General features: G+C 37.2%; 1 protein-coding gene and 1 long non-coding RNA gene across 24 annotated transcripts in view; one reads left to right on the top strand and one right to left on the bottom strand.

Moving 5' to 3' along the window:
- Nucleotides 1-5524: 5524 nt before the first annotated feature.
- LOC138923756 (uncharacterized) lies at nt 5525-16490 on the bottom strand. Its single transcript, XR_011437842.1, has 2 exons — nt 16088-16490; nt 5525-5952 (listed from the first exon to the last, which is right to left on the bottom strand). It is a non-coding gene; the product is annotated as an uncharacterized lncRNA (long non-coding RNA).
- Nucleotides 15416-23837, top strand: part of SNX13 (sorting nexin 13) — a 143529-nt gene continuing 135107 nt past the window's right edge. For 8 of the 23 annotated variants that reach the window (XR_011437840.1, XM_070264594.1, XM_070264593.1 and 5 more), the window contains exon 1: nt 15417-16059. Coding sequence is in view for 11 of the 23 variants with exons in the window: in XM_070264594.1 (XP_070120695.1) it covers nt 15460-16059 (600 nt within the window). In the remaining 12 variants the exon portion in view is untranslated. Of the gene's footprint in view, nt 16060-19424; nt 19573-23837 lie in introns of those variants that run through there. The other 15 variants (XR_011437841.1, XR_011437839.1, XM_070264589.1 and 12 more) reach the window with 5 other exon arrangements.

Raw genomic sequence — 23837 nt, 5'->3', positions numbered from 1 at the left:
TGGCTAGGCTGTTGTCTTGCAGAAACAAGCTTGCAAACGAGAAATAGGTATAAGAAGAAACCCAGTAGAGGACAATCCACTAGGCGTTTAGCAGAAATCCTCTCAGCTATGAAAGATGTCCCATTATTTGCCCTTCTTTTGGAAATGTCTATAGTAATGGCATCATTCATTGATTTTTGCCACTTATCAGCTTTTGATATGTGGGGGGAAAACTTTCACAGATATCTAAGTGACTTGTATAAAATAGAAAATGGTATTTGATCATTACTCTTCTGAAATATTAACTTTCTAAATGTTTGGAACGCTGTTCATAATTTCCTTTTTGACAGTTTCTCTACACTTCATGGGGTAAGTGTATTAAGCATATCAATGAACTGTGTATATCATCTGCTTGTAATTTTCCCCCTGACAGTATAAAGGTGAAAATATCCTAACTCTTTATCAGCGATATGTGTGGGTGAGTGTGTAGTGTTTTATATACTCCTTAGCCTCTTTTTTTTTTTTTTTAAAGATTGGGACCTGTGCTAACATCTGTTGCCAATTCTTTTTTTTCCTTCTTTCTCCCAAAGTCCCCCAGTACATAGCTATACACTCTAGTTGTAGGTCCTTCTGGTGTGCTATGTGGGACGCTGCCTCAGCATGGCCTGATGAGCAGTGCCGTGTCCGCACCCAGGATCCAAACCAGCGAAACCCTGGGCCACTGAAGTGGAGGGCACAAACTTCTTAACCACTTGGCCATGGGGCTGGCCCAGGCCCTACTCCTTAGCATCTTTACAATCTTTGGTGTGAGGAGTTGCCATATTGATCTGTTGGTTATTCATTTTGCTTTTTCAGACTCCAACTGCACGTCACGTAGAATAAGGACTCAAATAGGTGCCAAGCTCAGTTTTACAGTATTTTGTTTAGTTGGGGATAAGTTACTACTTTCGACATCAGGGTAAGTCATCTTGTGGAAGACATGAATAATATGAATAAGTAGATGATGAAGAATAAAAATTCACGTATTTCTTGTCCCAAACCAGATTTCTTTGCATCCAACCTTTTCCTCTTGGAGCTGAACACCTAGAGTCATGAGAATTTGCACTTCTATTATAATGAACTATCATGAAAATCCGAGTTCTGTGGTCAGGAACATCTAGGGGTCAATTTCCTAATCTTATCGTACCCAAAACATTTCTTTTGGCTATATAGTAAAGGATAGCAAAATGTGATTTCTGCTTGCTGATCAGGGCCTTCATAGCTTTCTGTGAAATGCTTATCTATCAATATGTTTGTACACATGTTTGGATTAACATTATAGCTGACAGCATAAGAAGTATTTGTGAAGAAAAATTACAGATTCCAAGAACGTGAGCTAGTCTTAAAGGTAAGACTAGTTTAAAGACCCATTATTTAGGTATATTCTACTACAGCTTTAGCACTGAAGATAGAATTTCTTTCTATGCATCTCATTCTCAAATGGTAACTTAATGGTTTATACAATTTAGACAAGCAACGCAATTTCAACTAAGAATAAAATTTAACTGTAATAAATTTTTTCTTAAAATGGCCTAATTTGATAGCTTTAGCGTCTAAGGGCTCTTTATTAGATTTACCAATTAACCTGATATCTTAGTTTAGTTGTCTTCAGTATAAGCCTTAAACATTGTTTATTCACTTTAGCCTTGACAGGGTATTTATAAGGTTGTCTATTGGCTCTGATGACAAAGGTTTTCATTTTTTAGAAATCTAAATGTACTACATTTTAATTTTTAAACCAAATTTATTTTCAAAGAAATTTTGACTATATTACTTTATTGTGTCCATTATATTTTAAATGAGACTTAAATAATTTCTTTTTAGAGCAATAGGTACAATCAACCAAAACTCTTACAAAGGCCAACAAAATACTGCTTCAGTTAGGTGACTGGGACCTGCACAGCTTTCTGTGTCATGCTTATCCAAGCAATAAATTACTTTTTTAGACAAAAAACCATCCTCTGAAATTGCTTTAGCTTTTTCTGAAGTAAAGGTATTGAGCACATAGTCTTGGGAACACTGTATTTTGCTTTTTGTCAAATACAATTATTTTCCACTTGATAGCTAGCATCACAAGAGAATAAGATGGGTTTCTTATATTTTACTGTTTTCTTATCCATACTGAGTCCAGTTTTAATTTGCCCCAACAAAGATTCTTCCTGCCCTATAACTTAATTTCATTGGCTTCTTAACCCAGATGTCTTTTTGAAAGTAATCTTTAAACACATGAGCTATATTTATCAAATTTGAATTTAATGCCTGATATTATTTCCTTGAAAGTTATTTCTAAAGATAGGTAAAAGTCATTTTTAAAAGTTTTGAGGGCCAGCCCCAGTGGCCTACTGGTTAGGTTCACTGCATTCTGCTTTGAAGCCTGGGTTCAGTTCCCAGACATGGACCTACGCCACTTTGTTAGCAGCCATGCTGTGCTGGCGGCCCACATACTGAAAAACAGAGAAAGATTGGCACAGATGTTATCTCTGGGCTAATCTTATTCAGCAAAAAGGAAAAAGTTTTGATAGAATATAAATACTGGCTTCTTATTAGATGTTCATCTTCCTTGAAGTTTCATAAATCTCGTTAATAACAAGTGCTTCCCATTTTAGTCTCTCTTGAGAAATATGCTAACAATATCACACATATACAAATAAGCTAGTGTATGAAGAAAGTAACAACTAAGAAGGAATTAAATGAAAATTAAGTGCCTTTGGGATTTAAAACTCTTCACAATCTAGGTTAAAAACATCAGGCAAAGACACATGCAAATTCATACTCAAGTGATTATAACCACTTCTAGGTTGGTGTGGTATATGCCTGGGCAAATTCTGACACAGAAAGCTATTTGTTAGTTTATTTTGATTCACATTAACTTAAGTCAGCTTTTGTAGGTTTATAGGTCTTTTTGAAAATCTGAGGGAAGCTATAAACGCTATTCCCAGGGGATAAAAATGCACTTAAAGACAAATACACAAAATCTTGCATTTAATTTCAGGCAGTTTGCAGACTCGCTGAAGCCTGTCCATTAACTACATGGGAATTTGTATCATTCCAGGACATATTGCAAGGAAGAGAAAACCAGTTTATATTATCTTAAGGCAAAGATAAATGTACTGGTCCATATAGCTGGGAAGAAATTGAAATAACTCACAGAAATGAAGAAATGGCTATAGGAAGCAATGCCTATAGGAAGAACCAGATCTGGGAACTCAACATCACCAGGAAATATCCTATCTGCTGCTCATTTCTGCTTGTCTCTAATTCTCTTGGCATATTAATCTTATTTTCTCCTGCTGCAGACATGCCTCCTTCATGTGGTGGAGAACATACTGGCCAGAAGATCCTGCTTAGCAGCCCCAAGAAAAACAGCATTCCTGAGCATCCAGTTATCAAAACCAGAGAAGGACTTTATTTCTGCTTAGGTCACTTGTCAATCCACTAATCACTGTTTCTCAGATTAATCAAGTCCAAGTTCTATGGCCACCTCTGTGGCAAGGGATGCAGAGTCTGTAACTAGAAAAAAGAGCATGAATCACCTTAAACACTATAACCAATATTAAGTCCTAAGGGTCCCTGCATTAAGAATCTAAGTCTATAGAGATAAGGGCTAAAGAATTGCCTTGCTCGGTCTTTAGCTGAGAACTATTTCAAGTCATAACCAATCAAATTTGAAACTGGAGGAGAAGGGAATAACCTGACAACCAATGGGTAAGATGAGGCTGTGTGAAGGCAGTCAGAGGGCATTAGTGCCAGACAGTGGTGAGCTGGTAAACTGATTCTCTGTTTAAATAAATGTAAATGTATAAAATAAATTCGATAAAAATGTATGCATATTTTTCTAGATGCATATAAATTTATTATATAGTTTACTAATATAAAGAATGAGTAGTATACAATTTACTAAAAATGATACAGTGTTCGATATTTTTATTATTTGCATATAGCCAATTGATTCTCTTCTAACACTTTTGTTGATTTTTGCTGAACTCCTGTATCCTGGCTAGACTACGGTTGTCAAACAAGTGCTTGCTGGACATGAATGTTGGTTGGTATTTTCTTTTTTGTTAACAAGTTAGATGTCAGAACTTCATTCATTTGTCATTGGTGTGAGCAACTTCTTTGCTGAATTGGATAATAGTCTTCGAGTACTGGAAGGACGGTTCCTCAATTTTTTGTGTGTTATTCACCATGTAACAGCTGGTCGTGACACCTTGTAAGTTTATTATGCATCATTAACGTGTTCTTGATCACTTCCTTAACTATAGAAAATCAACACAACAATAATTCAAGCCTTGATTTGTAATATTTGCCGATTTCCGTGGTGTAAATACTCCCACTGTAGTCGGTTTTAAGTTACCAGTAGGACGTCATTGAACAAAGAATTTGGAAAAGATGTGAACTACTACACTATTCTATAGTATTTTCACCATACAATAAATAACCTCAAAACCATAGATAATAGCAAAAAGTAGTAAACTAATTAGGAGGTTAAGATTTTTGAGTACTTATTACCTTTATTTTATATACAATTTATTTAATTATAAGCCTATATACTTTAATTTTTAATAATGACTATATCTAAAAATTGGCTAGTAAAATTCCAAGAATTTTGACAATTGCCCCTAGCTCATGAGTTAGTCTGAACCAGCTTCAGCATACCACTAGTGATGGTTTGCAGGATTCCTATGAAGAAAAGGGTAGTTAGGAAATAATAACTTGAAGTTATTGTAAAATAGATAGGTGATGTGAAATCAAGATTCCGTCATGGCATCACTATCATTTATCTAAAACAATATACTCAATAAATGTAGCTAGGTGGATATCTTGTATTAGATACACTCAAATTTGAATGGCTTTACTTTATAGTTTGACAAGTTTTAGATTATTCACCATTTTGGATTTTTCAATCCATTTTCTCTTTTGTTAGAGCAAGTGAATGAGAGCTAAATTTATCACATTTACAAAAAGTGTAATTTCCATAAGCTTTACATTTTAGTTAGAAAAGGAAGCAAAAGTAGACTCTCTGAAAGCCTTTTCCACTCCTTCACTGATGTGTGTGATTAAAATCTGACTGCTGTTTCTTCACATTATAAACTCTATCAGAATCTTTCACACTCTAATTATCTTCTAAAAAACTATACTAGACAAAGTGGGACAATGAACACTAGGAATATGCTGTTTATCTCAGATATTCTGCTATCTTTCAGTGAATAAGATTTGGCTAAGAAATAGGAATAAAAGAAAATAACAGTGAGAAACACTTTTGATATTTTACTTTTACATATTTAGCATTGAATACAGAAGTGTCTACTTGTTGGCTTTCTGGCAACTCAAACTCTTATGTGCTTTCGGTAATAAAATAGATAAGTGAGAGCAATTGCTGAACAAATTAAGTTGAAAACTGGATAGTAATTGTGTCATCTAGTAATTGTTTTGTCTCTGATGTTGAGTGCAGACTTATTGCTTTTAAATGTTATGCAGTTGTAAAAACCTACTAGTTTTCTCAGTATTTGTTTTAAATTTTAGCGTCTTTATTTCTTAAGATAAGCAAAGGAAAGAAAAACATACAATTATGTGAGATATAGTATACCAAACATATTTGTAATGAAATGGTTAAAAAGAAAAGGGATAATGAATGAGACTAATAAATACAGGAAAGATAATCTGGAGTTTAGGACAAAAATCATCAGAAATTACTGAATATAAATTTACATTAGCAGCCTGCGATGACAAAAATGGAAGACTCTGTAATCAACTCTGGACTTAACTCCTCAGAAATGTCCATGTGCTGCAGCAAAACAGGCCTGCTGATGAAGTGAGTGCACGATTTGTACTTTGTGGTTTGTTCTTTCTGGTGGTGACAGGTCACAGGGTCATCCCTTTCCGCTCTAATGGTGCTCAGAGGCAGCCTATGACCATGGTCATGAAGGGATCAGCCTAAGGAGAAAGAGGAAGAGTTGATTAATGATATAGATTTACCATTGTCAGAAGCAGATGAGGAGAGGGAGATGCAATTGGTTTAGAAAAACAGAAAAGCATAGGCCTCTGAAGGAGAAAAGTGAAGGAGAACAGAACTCACACAGCTCAAGTCTGGCAACTCACTTGGAAAGGCAGGCGAAATGAAAGAAATAGACCAGATATCCTCTGGTTACAGTATAGGTGTGGCATGTAGCAGAGGTCAATAGATGTGAGGCAGACATATGAAAATCATATTGATGTCAATGATGAAGAGGCCTCAAATGGGCTCTGTGAGATTAGCTGAATGTATAATGTGTGTCAATCAATGAGAAAAATACAAGAGCTTAGCATTTTACAATCAGGGGAGGTAAAGTACATTTACATTACAGTAAAAAACTACGTTTAGATTTTGACAAATTACCAGAAGAAATCAGATAAAACTCTATTGGGCTCATACTCTAGTCTCTTCTTATATAAGAGGGGGGGGAAAGTGTGTAAACTAAAAAAACAAGGCCTCATTATATAAATGATAGTTTATTTCAAGAGATCCTCGTGAGATCTGGACTGTAAAAAGCAGGAAATGCTTGGGAAAAAGTTTTTAACGGCCATTTAAAGGGTATATTAACTCCTATGTCTGAGGATGAGCTTGCAAGGTACAGTAGAAAAACAATGTTTCAAATCAGAAAAGTCTAGACTCAAACTGATTTTCTATTTACTAGCAGAGGACTCTTAGGCAAATTAACCTTCCGAGGCTTACTTTCCTCATTTTAAAAAAGGGGCTAGCAATACCTAGCACGAGGTTTAAAGGTAACAAGGTATATAATGAACCAGCACAGAGAAGGTATTTAAGAAACATTAGTTCCCTTGTTCCCAAGTGAACTGTTCAGTGTGGGAGACTCTCCATCAGAAGTGAGGAACACCTGTAAGACATCCCTGGGGCAAAACCTGCCCCACAGTCCAGGTGACCAGAAAGTTGTTCTTTGATGCAGTTCCTAGGCCAAATACCTGACTGCATTCCCTCTTTAGTTCCCAATGGCCACATCCTTGGATAGTGGCAATTAGACCTCTCTGGCAAGGATCTCAGGATTTTCAGAGCAACTGGTCCTTGATCCTGGTTCAGGCCTATCTTTTATTCACTCTTTTTCTTATTCCATTAACTTCTCTGGTTTTCTTTTCTGAGTAGACTGGATAAAACAGGGTCTTCAGCCTGCCACCTTCCCCCAGAAATTTATTTTAGCATCTTTAGGTGCTTTGTGTGTGTGTGTGTGTGTGTTTGTCTCATCTATAACACTAAGGCCATGACTTATTTATGTTGTTCTCCTTAAAAAACTGAGTAACTATTGAAGATCTACTTAAGTAATATCACTTAAAATAGTCCTCTCATTCTGGGAGGGGGGTGAGGGGGATGAGGATTTCTCAGGTTAGATTCTTTTCATTCTTAGTAAGTAGGGTTAGAGAATGTTTTACTCAGAATGTGTATTGTTAGCTGTAGTAACAACACACAATAGTAAAAGGATTTGTCAGTCACGCAAAGTACAAAGATTTATTTTTTCATCTAGTGTTCTCCTGTATAGTTCCTTCCATCTTGAGTCTATTATCTCAACCAGTAGCATCCAAGGTCACCTTGGAGGGCAGGGGTGGTGGGGAGAGAGAGGAGGATTGCTACATTCCATCGATTTGGGCTAGTTACACGATCCCACCTAGATAGGCAAGATTTGTAATCTCCCTCAATGCCCAGGAGGGAAATGAAATGACTAGGTCAACACAATATCATCATGCCACAGAATGATTTAGAGAGATATTATGAAATATTCCCTCTTTCCCGAAAGCCAATAGCTCATAGAGTAACAGCTTACTTCTAAAGACAAAAATAAAATTTGGAAGACAGAAACTCAATTACATTTTCACAGCATAGAGTTTCATTGTAACTAAAACTTCTGGCATAGCCATAAAGTATAAATTTGATGAATTATCCAGACACACAGCTTCAAACAAAGTACAACTTGTTTAAGAAATCAAAAGTCTTTCACAGAGTACTACTACAATACAATTGAGACGGTGATAATAAGAGAACTTAATTTCAAGTTAACAAAATTACATTACAAAATAATTCTGTAATTCTTATCTTAAGTTTAGGATAGCCAGAATGGCCATTTTTCATGCAGTTTTAAGCATACTCTATACCAAAGTAACATTTTGCACAGATTTGCTTGTCTGTGATATTTCCCCCATCAGTTTCCTACCCTACCACAGTGCAAACAATAATACATAAAGATGAAGACCAAGATGGCTTGTATTTTAATTATATGATCGTAACATTTGAAAGGAAGGCCAGATCTCATCTATTTCTCCCCCTCCACCACCAATTTTTTTGAGGCTAAATTATAGCAAGCAAAAATGTAAAGATAATGAACATCCTCTTTGTACCTTCTAACCACTAGCAGTTGAGTGGTAATAGATGTTTCAACATGAATTCTATAACCCTGTGATCTTTAAAATTTGAATAGTTAGCTCATAAGGTTTAGTGAATAAAATAATGTGTAAACAAATAAGCAAATTCCATGATTCTATTAAAGGATTCTATGGTAAATAGTCAATCGTATGCCTTTACCCAGAAGGAAGAAAGCTCACTTACAGAAACACAGTTAAAAAAAATGGATTCCTTCATTCATCCTTCTGCCACTCCCACCAATAAAAACAAACATGTCCCATTCAAAGCAGAACATTTAGCTCTCTGTTAGCAACAGAAAGAACACTTCCCCAGCAACAGGAAAACCCAAAAAGGACATCCATTTTTTTAAAAAAATGTGAAGCCCTCAGCATTTTGCTGATTTGGTGAACAAGATAAAACTGATCCATCCAAATTTGGTGAATGTCCTATAGTTTTTACATGCCTTTTATCTGATTATTTGCTTTGTTTTTTATACACCAGACCTTGTCATTTCTGCTGATTTCTCTGTTCATGGATATTTACACACATGGCTGTTATAAGATAGGACGTGTCTCATTTTAAGTGGAAAGGTGATAATTCAAGGAGTTCATTACCATACACAAAACAGTTCACAGCAGAGTGTGCCTCTGTTTGGTAGCAAGGTTTTTGAAAAAGGTGATGATGAATATGCTTGTTGAAGGAAAGTGATAGGAAAATAAACTGCAGCTTACTTGCTATTTTAAGTTCCACCGTTTTAAAGTGGAAAGAAACCTTAAAGAGCAGTTGATCTTGAGGCACAGGGCATTGCCCAAGGCTTCAAATAACAATTGACTATTAATGTATAGTATACTAGTGTTAATCTTATTACATGTTTCAACTTCCTAACTTTACAGAAAAAGACAATGAAGCTCAACAAATGATGAATTTTCACTTCCAAGGTTTAATTCTATTTAATAGCAAAGACAGGATCACAATGCAAATATTCTCAGGCTCCTATTCTTTTCATTCTGCAGCCAATATTACAGGGCATATGCCTAATATTTCTTCCATTCAATCGTATGTACATCTATTACAAATAGTTTAAAATTTAAAATTTTTATTGGAAACAGAAAGATCATCATATATGCAAAGGTGAAGGCAAGTCAAATTAACTTTGTGCCAATTAATGTAATATATTACCATTTAAAAACAATAGTGATTCTTAGAATAATCTTATTTTTTAACTTTAGTTGTTAAGCTAGTAAAGTAGGAAGCAATATAATAGCAGTTTTTGATTTCACCCTTACTCTGTAAAAATGGAAGTAGCTGAGGTAAGCCTTAAATTAGGTTCTGTCTCTGAGTACTGATTCCTTTTCTCATTTCCTCCTTTGGCTGATGGTAAAAATAGGAGATCAAAGGCCAACCACAATACTTATGATTCATGTAATTTGGGGACAAGATCACTGAAAAATTTTAGTTTTTAAAGTTATCTGATGTAATATACTTGAAGACACGGTATATACACACATAACTCTGAATTATGTAACTATACAGGACATATATACACATACATATCTGCACATATTTAATTTTTTCATTAAATATTGATTCTACTACTAGTTGTTTAAACTTGGGCAAAAAAAATAATGCCCTAGGCCTCAGTTTTCTCATTTGTAAAATGAAAATAATAGTTCCTATCTTAAAGGATTATTGTGGAGCACTTAGGACAGAGCCTGGCACACGATAAGAACTAAATGTTAGGTATTATAGAGAATTATGTATCTACATATCTAATAAATTATATATGTATATGTATATTTTTATTGATATCTCTATCTATATCCAAGTCAAGGTTTTTATATAAAATCATTAGTTGTTTGGGTCTATGATGAAAATGCAAAAGTAATTTCACTATGCATTTCCCTTTTCCTTTATGCTTTAGGGCTGTGGAAGAATTCTGTATGATATAGCATTATGCATCTGTCAAAAGTCAGCACAAAGAGTGAGACTTAATGTATGCAAATTAAAAAAATCAAATAATTTAGGAGGTTAGGAGAATCTCAAGAAAGAAGGTACAGTGCAACAAGAGAATCTAACTGTATTACAAGTGTATGAAATAACCTCACCGAAGGTGGTGGGGGAAAAGGTGCTGAACCAAGCAACTTCGGAAATGATTGAAGTTTGTAAGACTAAAGACAAAAGGAACTGTGTCTAGACACTGTACTCTAGTTGATAAAGTTGTTCCTCAAGGGGGTATGGGTTAACAATTCTGATACTGTTATATGTTTATATTGAAATTGAACAATTAAGTAAATGGATAAGAACCAGGTTTCTCACTTTTGGAGTGAGAATTTACAGATAAGCAAATATCGGAGGTTAGAATGATTCATCTGGTATGGGTTAGAGCTGGGGACATCAGTATGAACTCGTGTTTAGCTTAATATAGATACAGATGGTTCCATACAGAAATATTTATAGATGGGTGTGTATATATATAGATTAGTGTACATGCATATATTTCCTCACTTTGCCAGCTGCAAGGGCTGAAAAGAAAGGTCACTTTGAGTGGCAAAGAATACATCTAGTGCCTAGATCTTTGTTCCTAATACCATTCTCCAATAAAGGAATCAAAATTCCTTAGAGCAGTGGCTGATTCTAGGATTGAGGTATGATTGGCTTGGAGTATCCTGTAGTACCAAAAAGTAAGGAAGTGCTCAAAAACAAAAACAAACACAAAAACCACCTCACATTAATGGGAATATTTTAAAAGGACATCAGACAACTGCAAGAGCTCCTGATAGTCAAAGCTGGTACAATTTGAGCAAAAAATAGTAGAGCATTTGATGTAAAGTATAAAATAAAAATCTGAGTGCAAACTCATTTGATCTAAAGTATAAAATAAATATCTGAGTCCACATAAACAAATGATGGAATCAATAAAAAATGGAGGAGACAAATTTCCTATGCAAAATAATTCCAAATAATTTATGTAGATGCTCTCCTCCTTGAGAGTATAAATCCCTGCTCCTTAAGTGTGGGCTGTCCATGGTGACTTACTTCCAAGGAGTATAGCTTGGAAAAGGGGAAAAGAGTGTAACTTTGCCATGGAGAAAGCCGACAAACACTACCTCAGCCAGGTGATCAAGGTCAACATAAACAGTGATAAATCATGTTGATACTATGTATCCTTGACAGGTGACCTGGGGCAAGTTACTAAACCTCATGGCCTCTGAGAGTAATAAGATGTATTGTGATGGCCTTTTTCAATTGTTAAATATAATACATGCAAAATGCCTCCCACAGCACCTGGCCCATAAGAGGTCCTGAAAAATAGTATTCGTAATTGCAAATTAAATATTTGAAAAGTGCTCTGGGTCTCATTTTCATTCTGCAGAAATATTTGTTTTAAAACCTATTGACTGGGATTGCCAGTGATCTAATAATACCTCTGAAATATACTAGAGACCTCTACGTATTTATCATATGGTCTTTTCTATTTAGATCTTTGTATCGTGGAGCTGTTATTGAAGAGAATTGTAAACATTATTATTTTGTTATGGCTGCATCTGCTGTTAGCAAAGCTTCGTATTATTTCTGACTCTGTCTCTTAGGCTTGAGTTGTCTCCATATGTCTCAAAAAATGCCATGCAAGAAAAAAGCACATGCCTGGCTATTTGAAGCTAGACTTCAGATTACTGTGAAAGGCCCTGAGATTTCTGCTTACTACTGCCCTACTAAAGCTACTAAAGAATTGGGATATCCTGCTGTTGTCTGTTCTTAGAATGTGTCTCCTCTGTTGGCAATGCTTTATTTCAATACTGATTCAGTGGCTTTGATACTGGATCTTGTTAATAAACGTATAGTACTATTCAGTGTTCAGTCGAGGTGGTAGGTTACACTGATGAAATTGCATTATGAAGAAACTGGAGTTAGTAAAACAGCTTAAGAAACGAAAAGCTTAAATGTGACAACTGCTTGATAGATGTGATTTCCTTACGAAGTTGATGCTATACTTTTAGAGTTTCTCAAAAGGAATTATACCCAAATTGTGACAACTTGAACACGTAGAGTTTTTTTTTTTCTGAGGATTAGCCCTGAGCTAACTGCTGCCAATCCTCCTCTTTTTGCTGAGGAAGCCTGGTCCTGAGGTAACACCTGTGCCCATCTTCCTCTACTTTATATGTGGGACGCTTACCATGCCATGGCGTTCCAAGCAGTGCCATGTCCACACCCAGGATCGCAACCGGTGAACCCTGGGTGGCTGAAGCAGAACGTGCAAACTTAACTGCTGAGCCACAGGGCTGGCCCCAGAGGAATTTTTGTTTCTTATAAAACTAAAAAAATAGGCAAACTGGATGTTGCCTGGTTTAGAAATCACTGGCAGGGGCCTGTTTAAAAGCATCACACACTTGATTTTTGCTTCTGACCTCGATTTGGTTATCCTTTCCTGTGTTAATTGGACAGATTGGACACTGCTGTTGGGGAATCAAATCTTTCGAAACAACAGCCACATGAAAAGATGTATCCTTATCATGTGTTCCTTAAGATGGATCGTTTGTTTTGCTTTAAACTTCTGATTGATAGCCAAAGAACCAGGCATCTCAGATCAGCCTGTCCCAGGCTTCCTCTATAAGAACTGATATGATGTTTTTAAGACCACATGGAATGAAACCTTCATTCTGTACCAAATTAGGTGCTTTTTTTTTTTTTAAGCTAGCTGCTTCTGTGAGCATTCTCTTTCCCAACTATATAACTCCTCAGTTCCCATAACTCTTTGAAATGGCATACCTTACTCACTTTGTTGCTTCCCTTGCTAGCAAATTAACTTTGACTCACACCCGAGATATACATAAGGTTTGTTTTTAACATTTATTATCTCCCCATCCCATTCCCACCATTGAAAATATCAGCAGTGATATAAGGCGAAGGGAAAGGCATAGCTCACAATTCTTTCATAAACTTTTCTCCAGCATGCTAGTGACAGTAAAAGCAATTCCTCTATAATGGCAAGATAAGAACAAACAGTGACCAATTAAAAAAAAAATCAACACCAAGGATTTTGTTTTATCAGTTTTAATCGGGTCTTTTCCTTTTGGGGTCTTTGAGGAAAGAATTCACCCATTCATTTAAGAAATATTTATTTTCTACTATGTGTCATGCATTATTCTAGTAATCTAGGTGCTGAGAAAATATTATTGAACATAAAAATCCCTGACCTTGTGGAGCTTACATTCTAATGAAGGTAAGACAGACATTAAGAAAGAAAAATAGTAACTAATTATGTTAGAAGGTGTAAGTGCCATAAAGAAAACTGAAGCAAGGAAGGGAGGATGCTGGGGTAGGGGCAACGTTCTAAATGGGTCAGCATAAGCATAGTTGAAGTACATTTGAGCAAAGATGAGACAAAAGTGAGGGATCTAGCCATGTACTATCTGGTAGAAAGATTCTTCTAGATAAAGAGAATAGCCAGCACAAAGGCCCCAGGGCAAGCAGATGTTATGCTGATACAGGAGCATGGTAGCTGGAACAAAGTTCTTAGAAATGAGGTCACACAGGTGAATGTAAGGTGGGACTTGGGAGGTTAGCTAGAATAAAGTTTTTTAGGTCACAGAAAGGATTCTGGCTGAGAAAACTGGGGGCCAATGATTTGGCTTCCTTCTAGATCTACAAACTTCTAAATGTTAAAAGTATATCCATGTCATATGACAGGTTGGTACAAACCTCAAGTTGTGTCTACACTTAATTTACCACCCTTAAAATAACTGAAAATGCCTTGCTTCTGAAATGGGGAAAATATGTAAAGAAAATTAAATACTCAGGCCAGACATCTAAATTTACAGTTTTAATTCACTAGCTGGTATCGTAAATATTAATGAGACGCCTTCTCTGTTTTCTTATTTACAGGTTGGAACAGTATCTTTTTCCAGGTTCCTTGTTGTCTCTAGTATCTCTTAGTTTCCTTTAATATCTTAGTCCAGATAGTATTTCCAATCTTATTTCCTATTCGTTGCTTAATCTGTTAATACCAGTAACACATCTTACTGTGTTGCAGAGGTCAGAATTTTGCTGGGCCAGCAATATGGAAATTACGTATCAGACGTAGATTAAGACAACAAAAACTACTTTGCCTTAATTAGCTGAACTGAGTAAAATTAGGATTTTTCTTGAATTTCTGCTGTACTTCCTAAATGAATCATTTTGTTTCCTTGGTGAGGACACATAGAGACAACGCAAGATTTGTAATGCCTTTACTTACTGTTTTGAGAATTAAAGAGTAATGTTATTAAGTAAACTTCACTTTACACAATAGAACTATTGTTAAGGAAGCAGGGTAAGGAGTGGTAGAGACTCCGACAAAAGAGAAGGAATTACTGGCCTTAGTTTTCCAAAATGCCTTTGTACCCGTGGTGAAAAAAAAAAGGTGGATGGGTTCTGCATGTCAAATCTGAAAATTTACTTTTCCGTTTCCTTGGAAACTGGTTTGTAACATACAACAGGGCAATACTTTGACAGCAGCTTCAGGTAAACTACTTCCATTACAATTCAGGTAGAACTGCCTGCCTCCAACTCCACACACTAGCCCATCTAGTGGTTCGGAATGGTGTCAGTCTCAGGAGCTTCTATGCACACTGCATTCCAGAGTTCAGTCTCAAGTTGGGGTTATTTTCAATGACACCTGCTGAAATTTGCTGATACACAAACACATCGTATCAAGAAGCCAAAAAAGCTGTAGAGAGGGCAGTCAAAGAGCAAAAGTGGTTCTAATTCTTTCAGAGGTCTCTTACTAGAAGCAAAACTAAGCCCTCATTGTTATGCAGCTGCTGGCCCATCACCTAATCAGCGACAGCCCTGACTGCTAGGATCACGGTACAGCTGATATGCCTGTATCACTTGTACAACCTGTCGCGCACCCCAGTAGAGAACTCGCTGAGGACTGGTAAAGACAAAGGAAAGATTCTGTCAAAGTTTAGCGAGAGAGGGACTGCGCGGGGAGCAGTTTCAGATCATATTTAAGCTCTAGACAGCGAAGAAGCCAAACCTCCCGTGTGCTCTTCGGTCGCCGCAGGACCAGGGAAATGCGAGAGGGAGGTTTTTCTACAGGACATCTGCCGCCTTGTCCCCGAGACGCGCCAGGTCTGCAGCGCCATCAGTCGAAAACGCGGCCTCCGTCGGTCTCGCTCCACCCCTGGGCAGACCGACCCCGGCGTGCGGGGGAGCACGAGCGGCCGCCGCGGGCGGGCGCGCCGGCTCCCGGGCCGGCCCTGCGCTGGGGCCTCTCTCCCCTCCCTGCGACCCCAAGCTGGCCCCAGCGCGCAGCTCCCGGGCCATCGCCGCCGACGCCCAAAGGGCCGTCGGGCGCCTGCCTCCGCTGCCCCGCGCGCCGGCGCTATGGAGACGGTCACGAGACGCCGGCGGCTGCTGCGCCCGCCAATGGGAGCGCACGTCGCGGGGAGACGCGGACGTCGCTCTTCCAAGATGGCGGCGCGTCCGTCGCGAGCAGCCGGGCCAGGGGGAAGCCAGCGAAGCCGAGTAAAGCCGCCGCCCGGGAGAGGACTGAAGGAGCTGTTGCCGCCTTTGGCGGCGGCTCGGGCAGTTTTCGCTGCTGCTACGGCTGTTGCCATGCGGCGAGGCTAGGGAGGAGCTCACTTCCCCGGGCTATAATAATGTTAACAGAGGTAAGCGGCGACAGCGGCCAGTGTTTACCTGTGAAATAGGGAAAGGGCCGGCGCTAGCCCGTCAAAGAACAGCATTTCTCCCGCTGGCGGGCCCGACCCTCCGCAGCCGGCCCCGGGGCCCGAGGAGCAGCGGGGATCCTACAAGTGCCCTCTGACTGGGAGCTGTGCTGACTCAACAGAGTCCCACCACCTCCGGCTGCCTGTGCCTCTTCTTTCGCAGTCGCCACTTGCCCGTCGCCCCTGGCACTGGTCTCCTTCCTGTTGTTGCTGCCTTCTAATTCATCGCTCCCTTCGTGGTGTCCCCTTACACGCTGCTCTGTGGCAGCGTTGGTCTCGTTGCGTTGCTGCTGGTTCCTGTTCCCCTATCGTTTGCCCGAGGTCTCCCTTCTCCGCTCCCTGGCCTCCAGGGCCCTCCACCTCCAAGCTCGGTCAGCATCCTGGGTTTGTCGCTCGCCCAGACCAGTTTGTTTCCCACCCCCTACTTTGACTATTTCGTGCAGAGGACCTTGTTTTTCCTCAGGCGACACTTGGATAGCCCATCTATATCACCGCCCCCCCCACTTAAATCGTGGGAATCAGAAAGTTCAGTTTCGCATCTGCCCTCTTGATTTGCTTGAGGCCCCTTGGTACTCGTTGTGGAACAGTTTCTTTCTTTGGACCAGAAATGGAAGTAGGGCAGCTATGACTAGCCAATCAATTTCCCTTTTCTAGTGCCTAATGTCCCTTGCAAAAAGCAGACTTTTTGAAGAAGTAGAGTTTGTCTGTACTAGCAATACTTTAAGGGGAAGAACTAAATTGATGTAACTAGGTACTTGATCCGAGTTAATACAGTTATGTGTTGTGGTATACGTTGGTGTACGCGTCATTGAAGATAAATTCTGAAGCTTGTGGATTTGAGTAAATATTTTAGTTACTGACTTGAAGTCCTTTGTGGATTACGATGCCAGCTGTCAGGGACTAGTTTGGGCATCTTTGTGGGGTAAACAAAGGATAGGAAACAATTTTAATGGGCAATGAGAAGTATTGGGCCAAAAAGGAAATAAAAACATTTATAGATGAGTGGCTTTTGTTGTGTGAAAATGTGATAATAAAGGACTTGCTTGCCTTTCTAACTTGATTAACTCTGAGGAACTTCATACTTTGGTATTTCTACCTAATAATCTGTGCACAGAGCCTGGCATATGATGTATCTGATAAATACTTAGTGGTTGATTTTACCTCATGAACCACTTATTTCTAGTAGTTTGTAGTTCACTTTGTATTTCTAAAGTCCACAGATTTTTCATTCCTAGAGTTTATTTTCCTTCCGGGAGATTATGCTATATCATAAGCTTCTGTTGTCATTAGCAGAATTAGGTTAAAAAAAAAAGACAGTTAGCAGATGTTCTATTTTTACCTTCAGTGTGATATTTTGGGTGGGAATAATTAGCCTTATAAGTTTTGAGTGGTGTCTCTAACGTACGGTATTTTATGAGATGATCTTTTGGTTCAGCTTGGCTTGGGTTAGCATGTTTTAAAGAGTTGTAATGCTTCAACTTGAAGTTACTGTCTGCTAGTAGAATGGTAGTGTCTTGATTTGGAAAGACTGAACTTTCTAAGATTCTGTGTTTTAAACTAATTTCGTATTTCAATGAAATACTTTAAACAATAAGTCAGTGATGGTAGTAAGTAGTACTTTAGTGCTTTGTGTGTGTGTACCATGAGCAGCTTGTAAGCGGCAAAGCCAGGGTTCCAATCTCGGCAGTCCCTGCTGAGTCCATCCTGTTAACCAGTACACTGGATTGCCTCTCCAAAGTCAGGCCCAGATTAAATGGTACGTGGATTTTATCTATGGTTTTTACTAGTCATTTTATAGATTAGAAAACTGAAACCCAGAGACTTGTCCAAGGTCAAACAATTATTGGTGGCAAAGGTAAAACTAGAGTCCTATTTCCTGACTCAGTACTCTGACCATTTTGCTTTCAGTGAGTAGTTTTCAGCTTTCTTGATAGATTTTAAAATGTACTACTTCTTTGTCTGAATGTTGTGAGTAGATGAACTGAAAAATATTTCTTGATAAAGGCTTTTTGCTTTACCTTAGCTTTGTTTTTTTGAAACAAGGCTCAGAAAGAGCCCTATTTTGAAATATTTTAGATATAAAATTTTACTCAGTATTGGTTACTAAAAAATTAGTAGTGTGGGACTCCTTCTTACTGCTTCTCTTAGTACTAACTTAGATCAGCAGGTTTTAGGGAACGTGATTTAATTTACCTTAGATCTCAAAATGTATAATGATGAGTTGTTTTATGTAAGATTCTCATGTTCAGTAAGTGTACACTGTGCTCAGAAAGTGATGAGTTGTACTATCTGCCTGGTTAATTTACATCTCAACATTGAGGTAGGAGATATCCCTATTAGCCAGATGAGAACGCTGAGATTGAGAGTTAAAATATCTAGTTTAAAATCATGTAACAAGTGGTCGAGACAGGAGTCACACCTAGTTCCTCTTATTCCAGATTGTGTGCTGTTTTTGTGGCCCATTATGGAGCCACAAAATTAATACATCATTAATTTTTTTGTAGCTGATAATCATCAGTATACAATGTTTAGTTTTTTTTAAACCAAGATGGGGATGCCGAGTATATACATACATAATAATAACAGTAATGATAAACATTCATATGAAAGTTTTCCGTTTTGCATTTTGTCAAAATGTTCTTTGAAACCTTTTCAGAAGTGGGAAACCCTGCAAGTGATTGATTAAGGGCTATATTAAATTAAGCTAAAAGGGAAAATTACTCAATTAGTAAATCGTTATGTACACTGAACTTTGAAAGCTGTGAAATATGATAGAGTTATGTGAATTGAAAGTACAGGCCCAGTAGGTTGTCTCGCTTTTTTTTTTTTTTTTTTTTTAAAGTAAGGAGGAGTTAACATAGTTCTCAATTTAAACTTTTGGCTTCAATTTGTATTATTTCAATCTAAATACAATTGAAATCTTTAGAAAACTTGCTAGCATATCTGTGTATTTGTGTTTTTTTGCATTTTCTGTACAGAGATGAGAGTTTTTCTTTTTTTAATGACCAGTTAAATTTTTTCCCTTATACTGTCTTTGCCTCTGTTAGGATGTCTTATTCTTAATGTTACCCTGACAGCATTTGGCAGAAAATTTGTTATACTTGAAAGTTATTTGTTTAATATTCATCCAGTTACCCCCCCATCTCCCCTTTTTTTAATAAGTGTAAACTTCCACATATCAGAATTAGTTAAGGTATGGGATATTTATGTAAGAATTTGTTTTAATTAATTAAATTGTTACAGTTCAATTTATATATTATATATATGTGTATATATATAAATATCTCCTATTGGTTCTTTTTCTCTAGAGAACCCTAATACAAAGACTTCTAGAGTTTCGTATATTTCACTGTGGGATATCCTGAGATGTGATGAGTTGTGCATTGAGGAAGGGTCCCTGGACTTTCAGGGCTCTTTTTAAATGCAAAGACACACACACACACGCCCACGCCCATAGTAAGTGCTTAGTAAAAAATTATGACTTGATTTTGTTGACTAATGTATTTGTTAATAATAATACTCTTGGGATGGGTTACTCCTTAAACTGCATGAGCTATTTCTTTAATTAATAATTAATGACACTGTAAAAGCTACTAACCAGACAAGAACCATAGGCCCATGGACATTCAAACGATGTTAAGAGGTAGGAAAGAGATTTTATAAGGGGAGTGGAAGGGCATCACTATTTAGAATGAGGCTGGCTTGCCACACTACACACAGCATTGTTTAGCATCTTTTGACAAGCCAGGTTGAATATTGCCAACCATTTTTCAAGAATTTTAAAGGGCCTTTGTTTTATTTTTCCCTACATTGATTCCAAGTTTTCAGAGAGCTTGTAAATAAATTATATTTATTTAGTAATTATTTTCATTATACTTTATTAATCTAGCACACATGTACACGTTGTTCATCACTTCTGATCAGCAGCTGCTAGCTAGATGATAGAATTGCAAACAAAGGAAATATGTGTGATGATTTAGGTGAGCCCTACAACTTTGTAGATAAGTATATATCCTCCATTAGGCATTTTAAATTATTAAAATAGTGGTTTAGATTTCCATAACTATCCTTGGGCATCTCAGGTAGGGAGATACCAATATACATGACTCTAGTGTTCAAATGGATTGTTCCACAGTTTGTTGACCAGTTTTCCATAGAAATTGCTAAAGGATAGTCTCTTAACTAGTCCATTGTGTATTTATGGTTAAAAGTGTTGCATTAATTGCTACAAATTTATAAAATTACTTTGAGGAAATATGAAATTAAATTTGGGAGAAGGACTAGGAAAGAAGTAGAAATGTTTGTAGTTTTTTGAAGATTTAAGGCGTTGGTTTGTGTGTCATAAGGCTGCTACAAAATGTGTGGCTTTTTGTCTCTTCATGAAGTAACTACCAGTGTATATATAGACTTTTGCAGATTATAAAGGGTGCTTTATGCCCTAATTTAATCATATTGTTAGATGTGCTCATGCTTACTTAGGTTTAGTGTCATTTCTGGTTTAACTGTGGAACAGAGAATTCTCATAAAGGGAGAAGAAAAAGAGTATGAGGGGATGTTTGAAATAGATTGTTTTAGGTAGAATCAGCTAAGCTATGTTAGCTGAGTAGTAATGGAAAAGGAGGGAGCATGAGCTTCTGGAAGAGGAAGAAAATAGGTTCTATTGTGGGGAAGAGTCCAGGTCTGGCCACTCATTAACTAGCCATTTGATGGTAAGGCTAAGTAACTTGATGGCAATCCCTGAGGTTTCTCAGGGTATGGCTTTTTAAATTGTGTTTTGAAATTCTCTGCTTTCACAGACCATCAAGTGCCTCCTTAATTGATGGTAATCTAAACTTGATTGTCTATTTCTCAGTCAGGTTTAATTTTGATATTACAATGCCTAAATATTTATGAGGAGAGGGAACTTTGAATTAAAGCAGGTGGACAACTCTTAAGCTGTTTTACCATTTAAAAAAGTGGTTGAAATTGAGTGAATAAATAGACTGGAGCCACAGTGATGCGTACTTATGTCTGTCAACAAACTATACCCACAACAGTAGTGAGACAACAGACAAATGATCTGTATGTTAAGCATTATAAGGATGGGTCCCAACGTTACCACTTATTTATGATGTGACATTAGAGAAGTTATTTGAACTTTCTGAGCCTTAATTTCCTTCTGTGTAAAATTGGGATAATAATAGCATCTTCCTAGCTGCTCTCACATTGTTGCGAAGATCAAATAAAATGATAGAGGGTTTAACTCTTTGTAAACTGTCAATCATTATACATTTATTAGTGGTTAATACATCAGATGTTTTCTCTGTATGCCTTGCACTAATATGAATTCAAATCCTGGGCTCCATCTAGCTTTATGGCTCCCTAGCTTCTCAGTGGGTGGGTAGATCCCAGGAGAAAGAGGAGGGATCCCCTGGCCATTGGTGTATTTAGTTACAGGAGGAGGCAGGAAATAGACTAAAAGAAGTGAAGGGGAAAAAAAATAGGCTGAGAGCATGTCTTGCAAACTAGTTGTGAGGGTCATTTCTTGTGTGCTTGGTAAACTGATTCCAAAGAATTTGTGAAGGATGTTCCAAAAAATATTTTGAAAAAGGTTACTTATTTGAGGGTTAGCAGTCATTTGTGTGTACATATTCTGAAATGTTTGTAGGAAAAGAAATCTTTCAGTTTTAATCAACCCTGGTAAATTCTTAAAATTCTGGTAAATTCTTAAAAGGATAAGTTGTTGGTTAGGATTATTTTTATAAGGCTTTGGTTATAACTTGTATTGGAGATGAATTTTTGTGGATTAATTTGTTCCTCAAACAGAAAAACACCTAGTGTGTGGTAGTTCTGATGCTGAAGTGGTGTGTCAGGGCTAAGGCCTGCCCTCAGAAAATTCACTATCAGAATTAAATTCTGCCAGTTTGGCCATCATTTCAGCTGCAGCCTTGAGGTCTTTTGTCAGAATAAAACAACATAACTAAAGGGTGAAAAATTAAGAGTAAGAAAAGGTTGGAGAATGTAATTAGAAGGTAATTACTTTCATTAGCATTATAACTCCAAGTAAAGCTACCAGTTAGGATGAGATGGCAGCTCTAAAATGAGCTTCTCCTTGCAACTCAAGAGTCAGCCCATCTCTGCTGTCTGTTTACTCCAAGCTAATTCACAGCAAGAAGTGAAAAAAAGCAAAAAGAAAAATGACAGAAGCAAAATAATCTGTGAATTTGTTTTTTTTCCTTTTCCCTGAAAAGACTCTAAATTTCCTTATAGATGTCTACCAAATTTTACCAAAAGACTACAGAATTCCATTATTATCCTGGTGGAAGTAATACTTGGTTCCCACCCTCATAGATATGGATTCATTTGTTTGCTTCTTTTACATTTCTTCCCTACTTGAATGTAAATTCCTGAGGATGGGGCTTCTAGTTGTATTCCCAGTGCCTGGAACAGAGCTTGACACTTAGTAGTCCTCATTAAATATCTGTTGAATGAATGTTGAATATTCCTTCCAGTAAAATTAAGGTAAAAGTGAAAAATTACTAACACAAAAATTGTCTATGATAAATTTAAACTATGACATTAATTACCCTTCAAGGATTGGTGGTTATCTATGTCTATTAGAAATTTTTTAATAGTACACTGTGGTTGAATGTTGTGTTTGGGATCACAAAACACAAAATAAATTTTGACAAAAAAAAAGTTGAACACTAGGCTTGTAGTTAGAACGTAATTCTGTCTTATTTTTTCCTACAGGGAAAATCTGATTAGATTGATGTTATTTTCATATAACTGATTGTCAATGCAAGAACAACTGGATTTTATCTTGTATCTATTACTACTTGAATTTTATTCTCATTTCTTGGGAACCACTTAACATTTGTATTCCTGAACTAGATAAACTTAAAGAAAGCTTTGTTTTTAATAGTACAATAATGCTGATTTTTCTGGTTGTTTGTTGAGGGTTTCACAGTTAGTATGACCTTTAATGCTATCTTGAAAGTTTGCAAGTACTGTATGAATAAAAATTTGGTCATGAATTTCAAAAAGTTGGAAATTTGGGGGGTCCATTTTCAAGGAGGGCAGCTCAATGTCTTGACTAAAATGCCTCTTAATGTCACTGTTAGAGCCAGAGCATTGTTAGATCATTTCACTCATCTACACTTGCTTTGTATATTCAGAAATAATATGTACCTGAAAAGTTCAATAATAGTTCTACTGTGTTCAGCTGTGAAAATTAAACTAATTTAATGATCTTTAAGTTAGTATGAGAGGTTCATATACATCAACTGGAATAATTAATCATCGTTGGCTAATTGCACTGTTTTCTCCAGTTTCCTGAGGGACCTGTTTAATTCTGGTGCATCAGTGAAACCCCTAAGGTGAATCCTGCTTTGCTTTTGACCTTAGCCCTGCATTGTTGGAGAGTCCTTGGATGTTATTCCATTTAAATGTGAATTAGTTTTGCTCTTGGAACCCTGGAACTATTTTTAGCCTGGCTGTGGTTTGGCACAGGAGAGAATATGTGATTCTTTGTATTGTGACTGCTTTTATTTTCAGGCTAGAGTTGTGTGACATGTTAACATGCGTGTGTGGAGAATGAGGCTTGGAAATTATAAAACTGAGTGAAGTACAGTTTTAATGGAAGAGTTAGATATGGAATAAAATTTCACCTCATTTTGGTTATTATGTACATTTTGGGAAATAATGGTCTGATTTTAAGATATTATGTTTTATCCAACGTT

The sequence above is a fragment of the Equus caballus genome, chromosome 4, assembly GCF_041296265.1.
Source record: "Equus caballus isolate H_3958 breed thoroughbred chromosome 4, TB-T2T, whole genome shotgun sequence".
Taxonomy (NCBI): domain Eukaryota; kingdom Metazoa; phylum Chordata; class Mammalia; order Perissodactyla; family Equidae; genus Equus; species Equus caballus.
The sequence above is the reverse complement of the archived record's forward strand: the minus strand, read 5'-3'. Positions and strand labels throughout refer to the sequence as shown.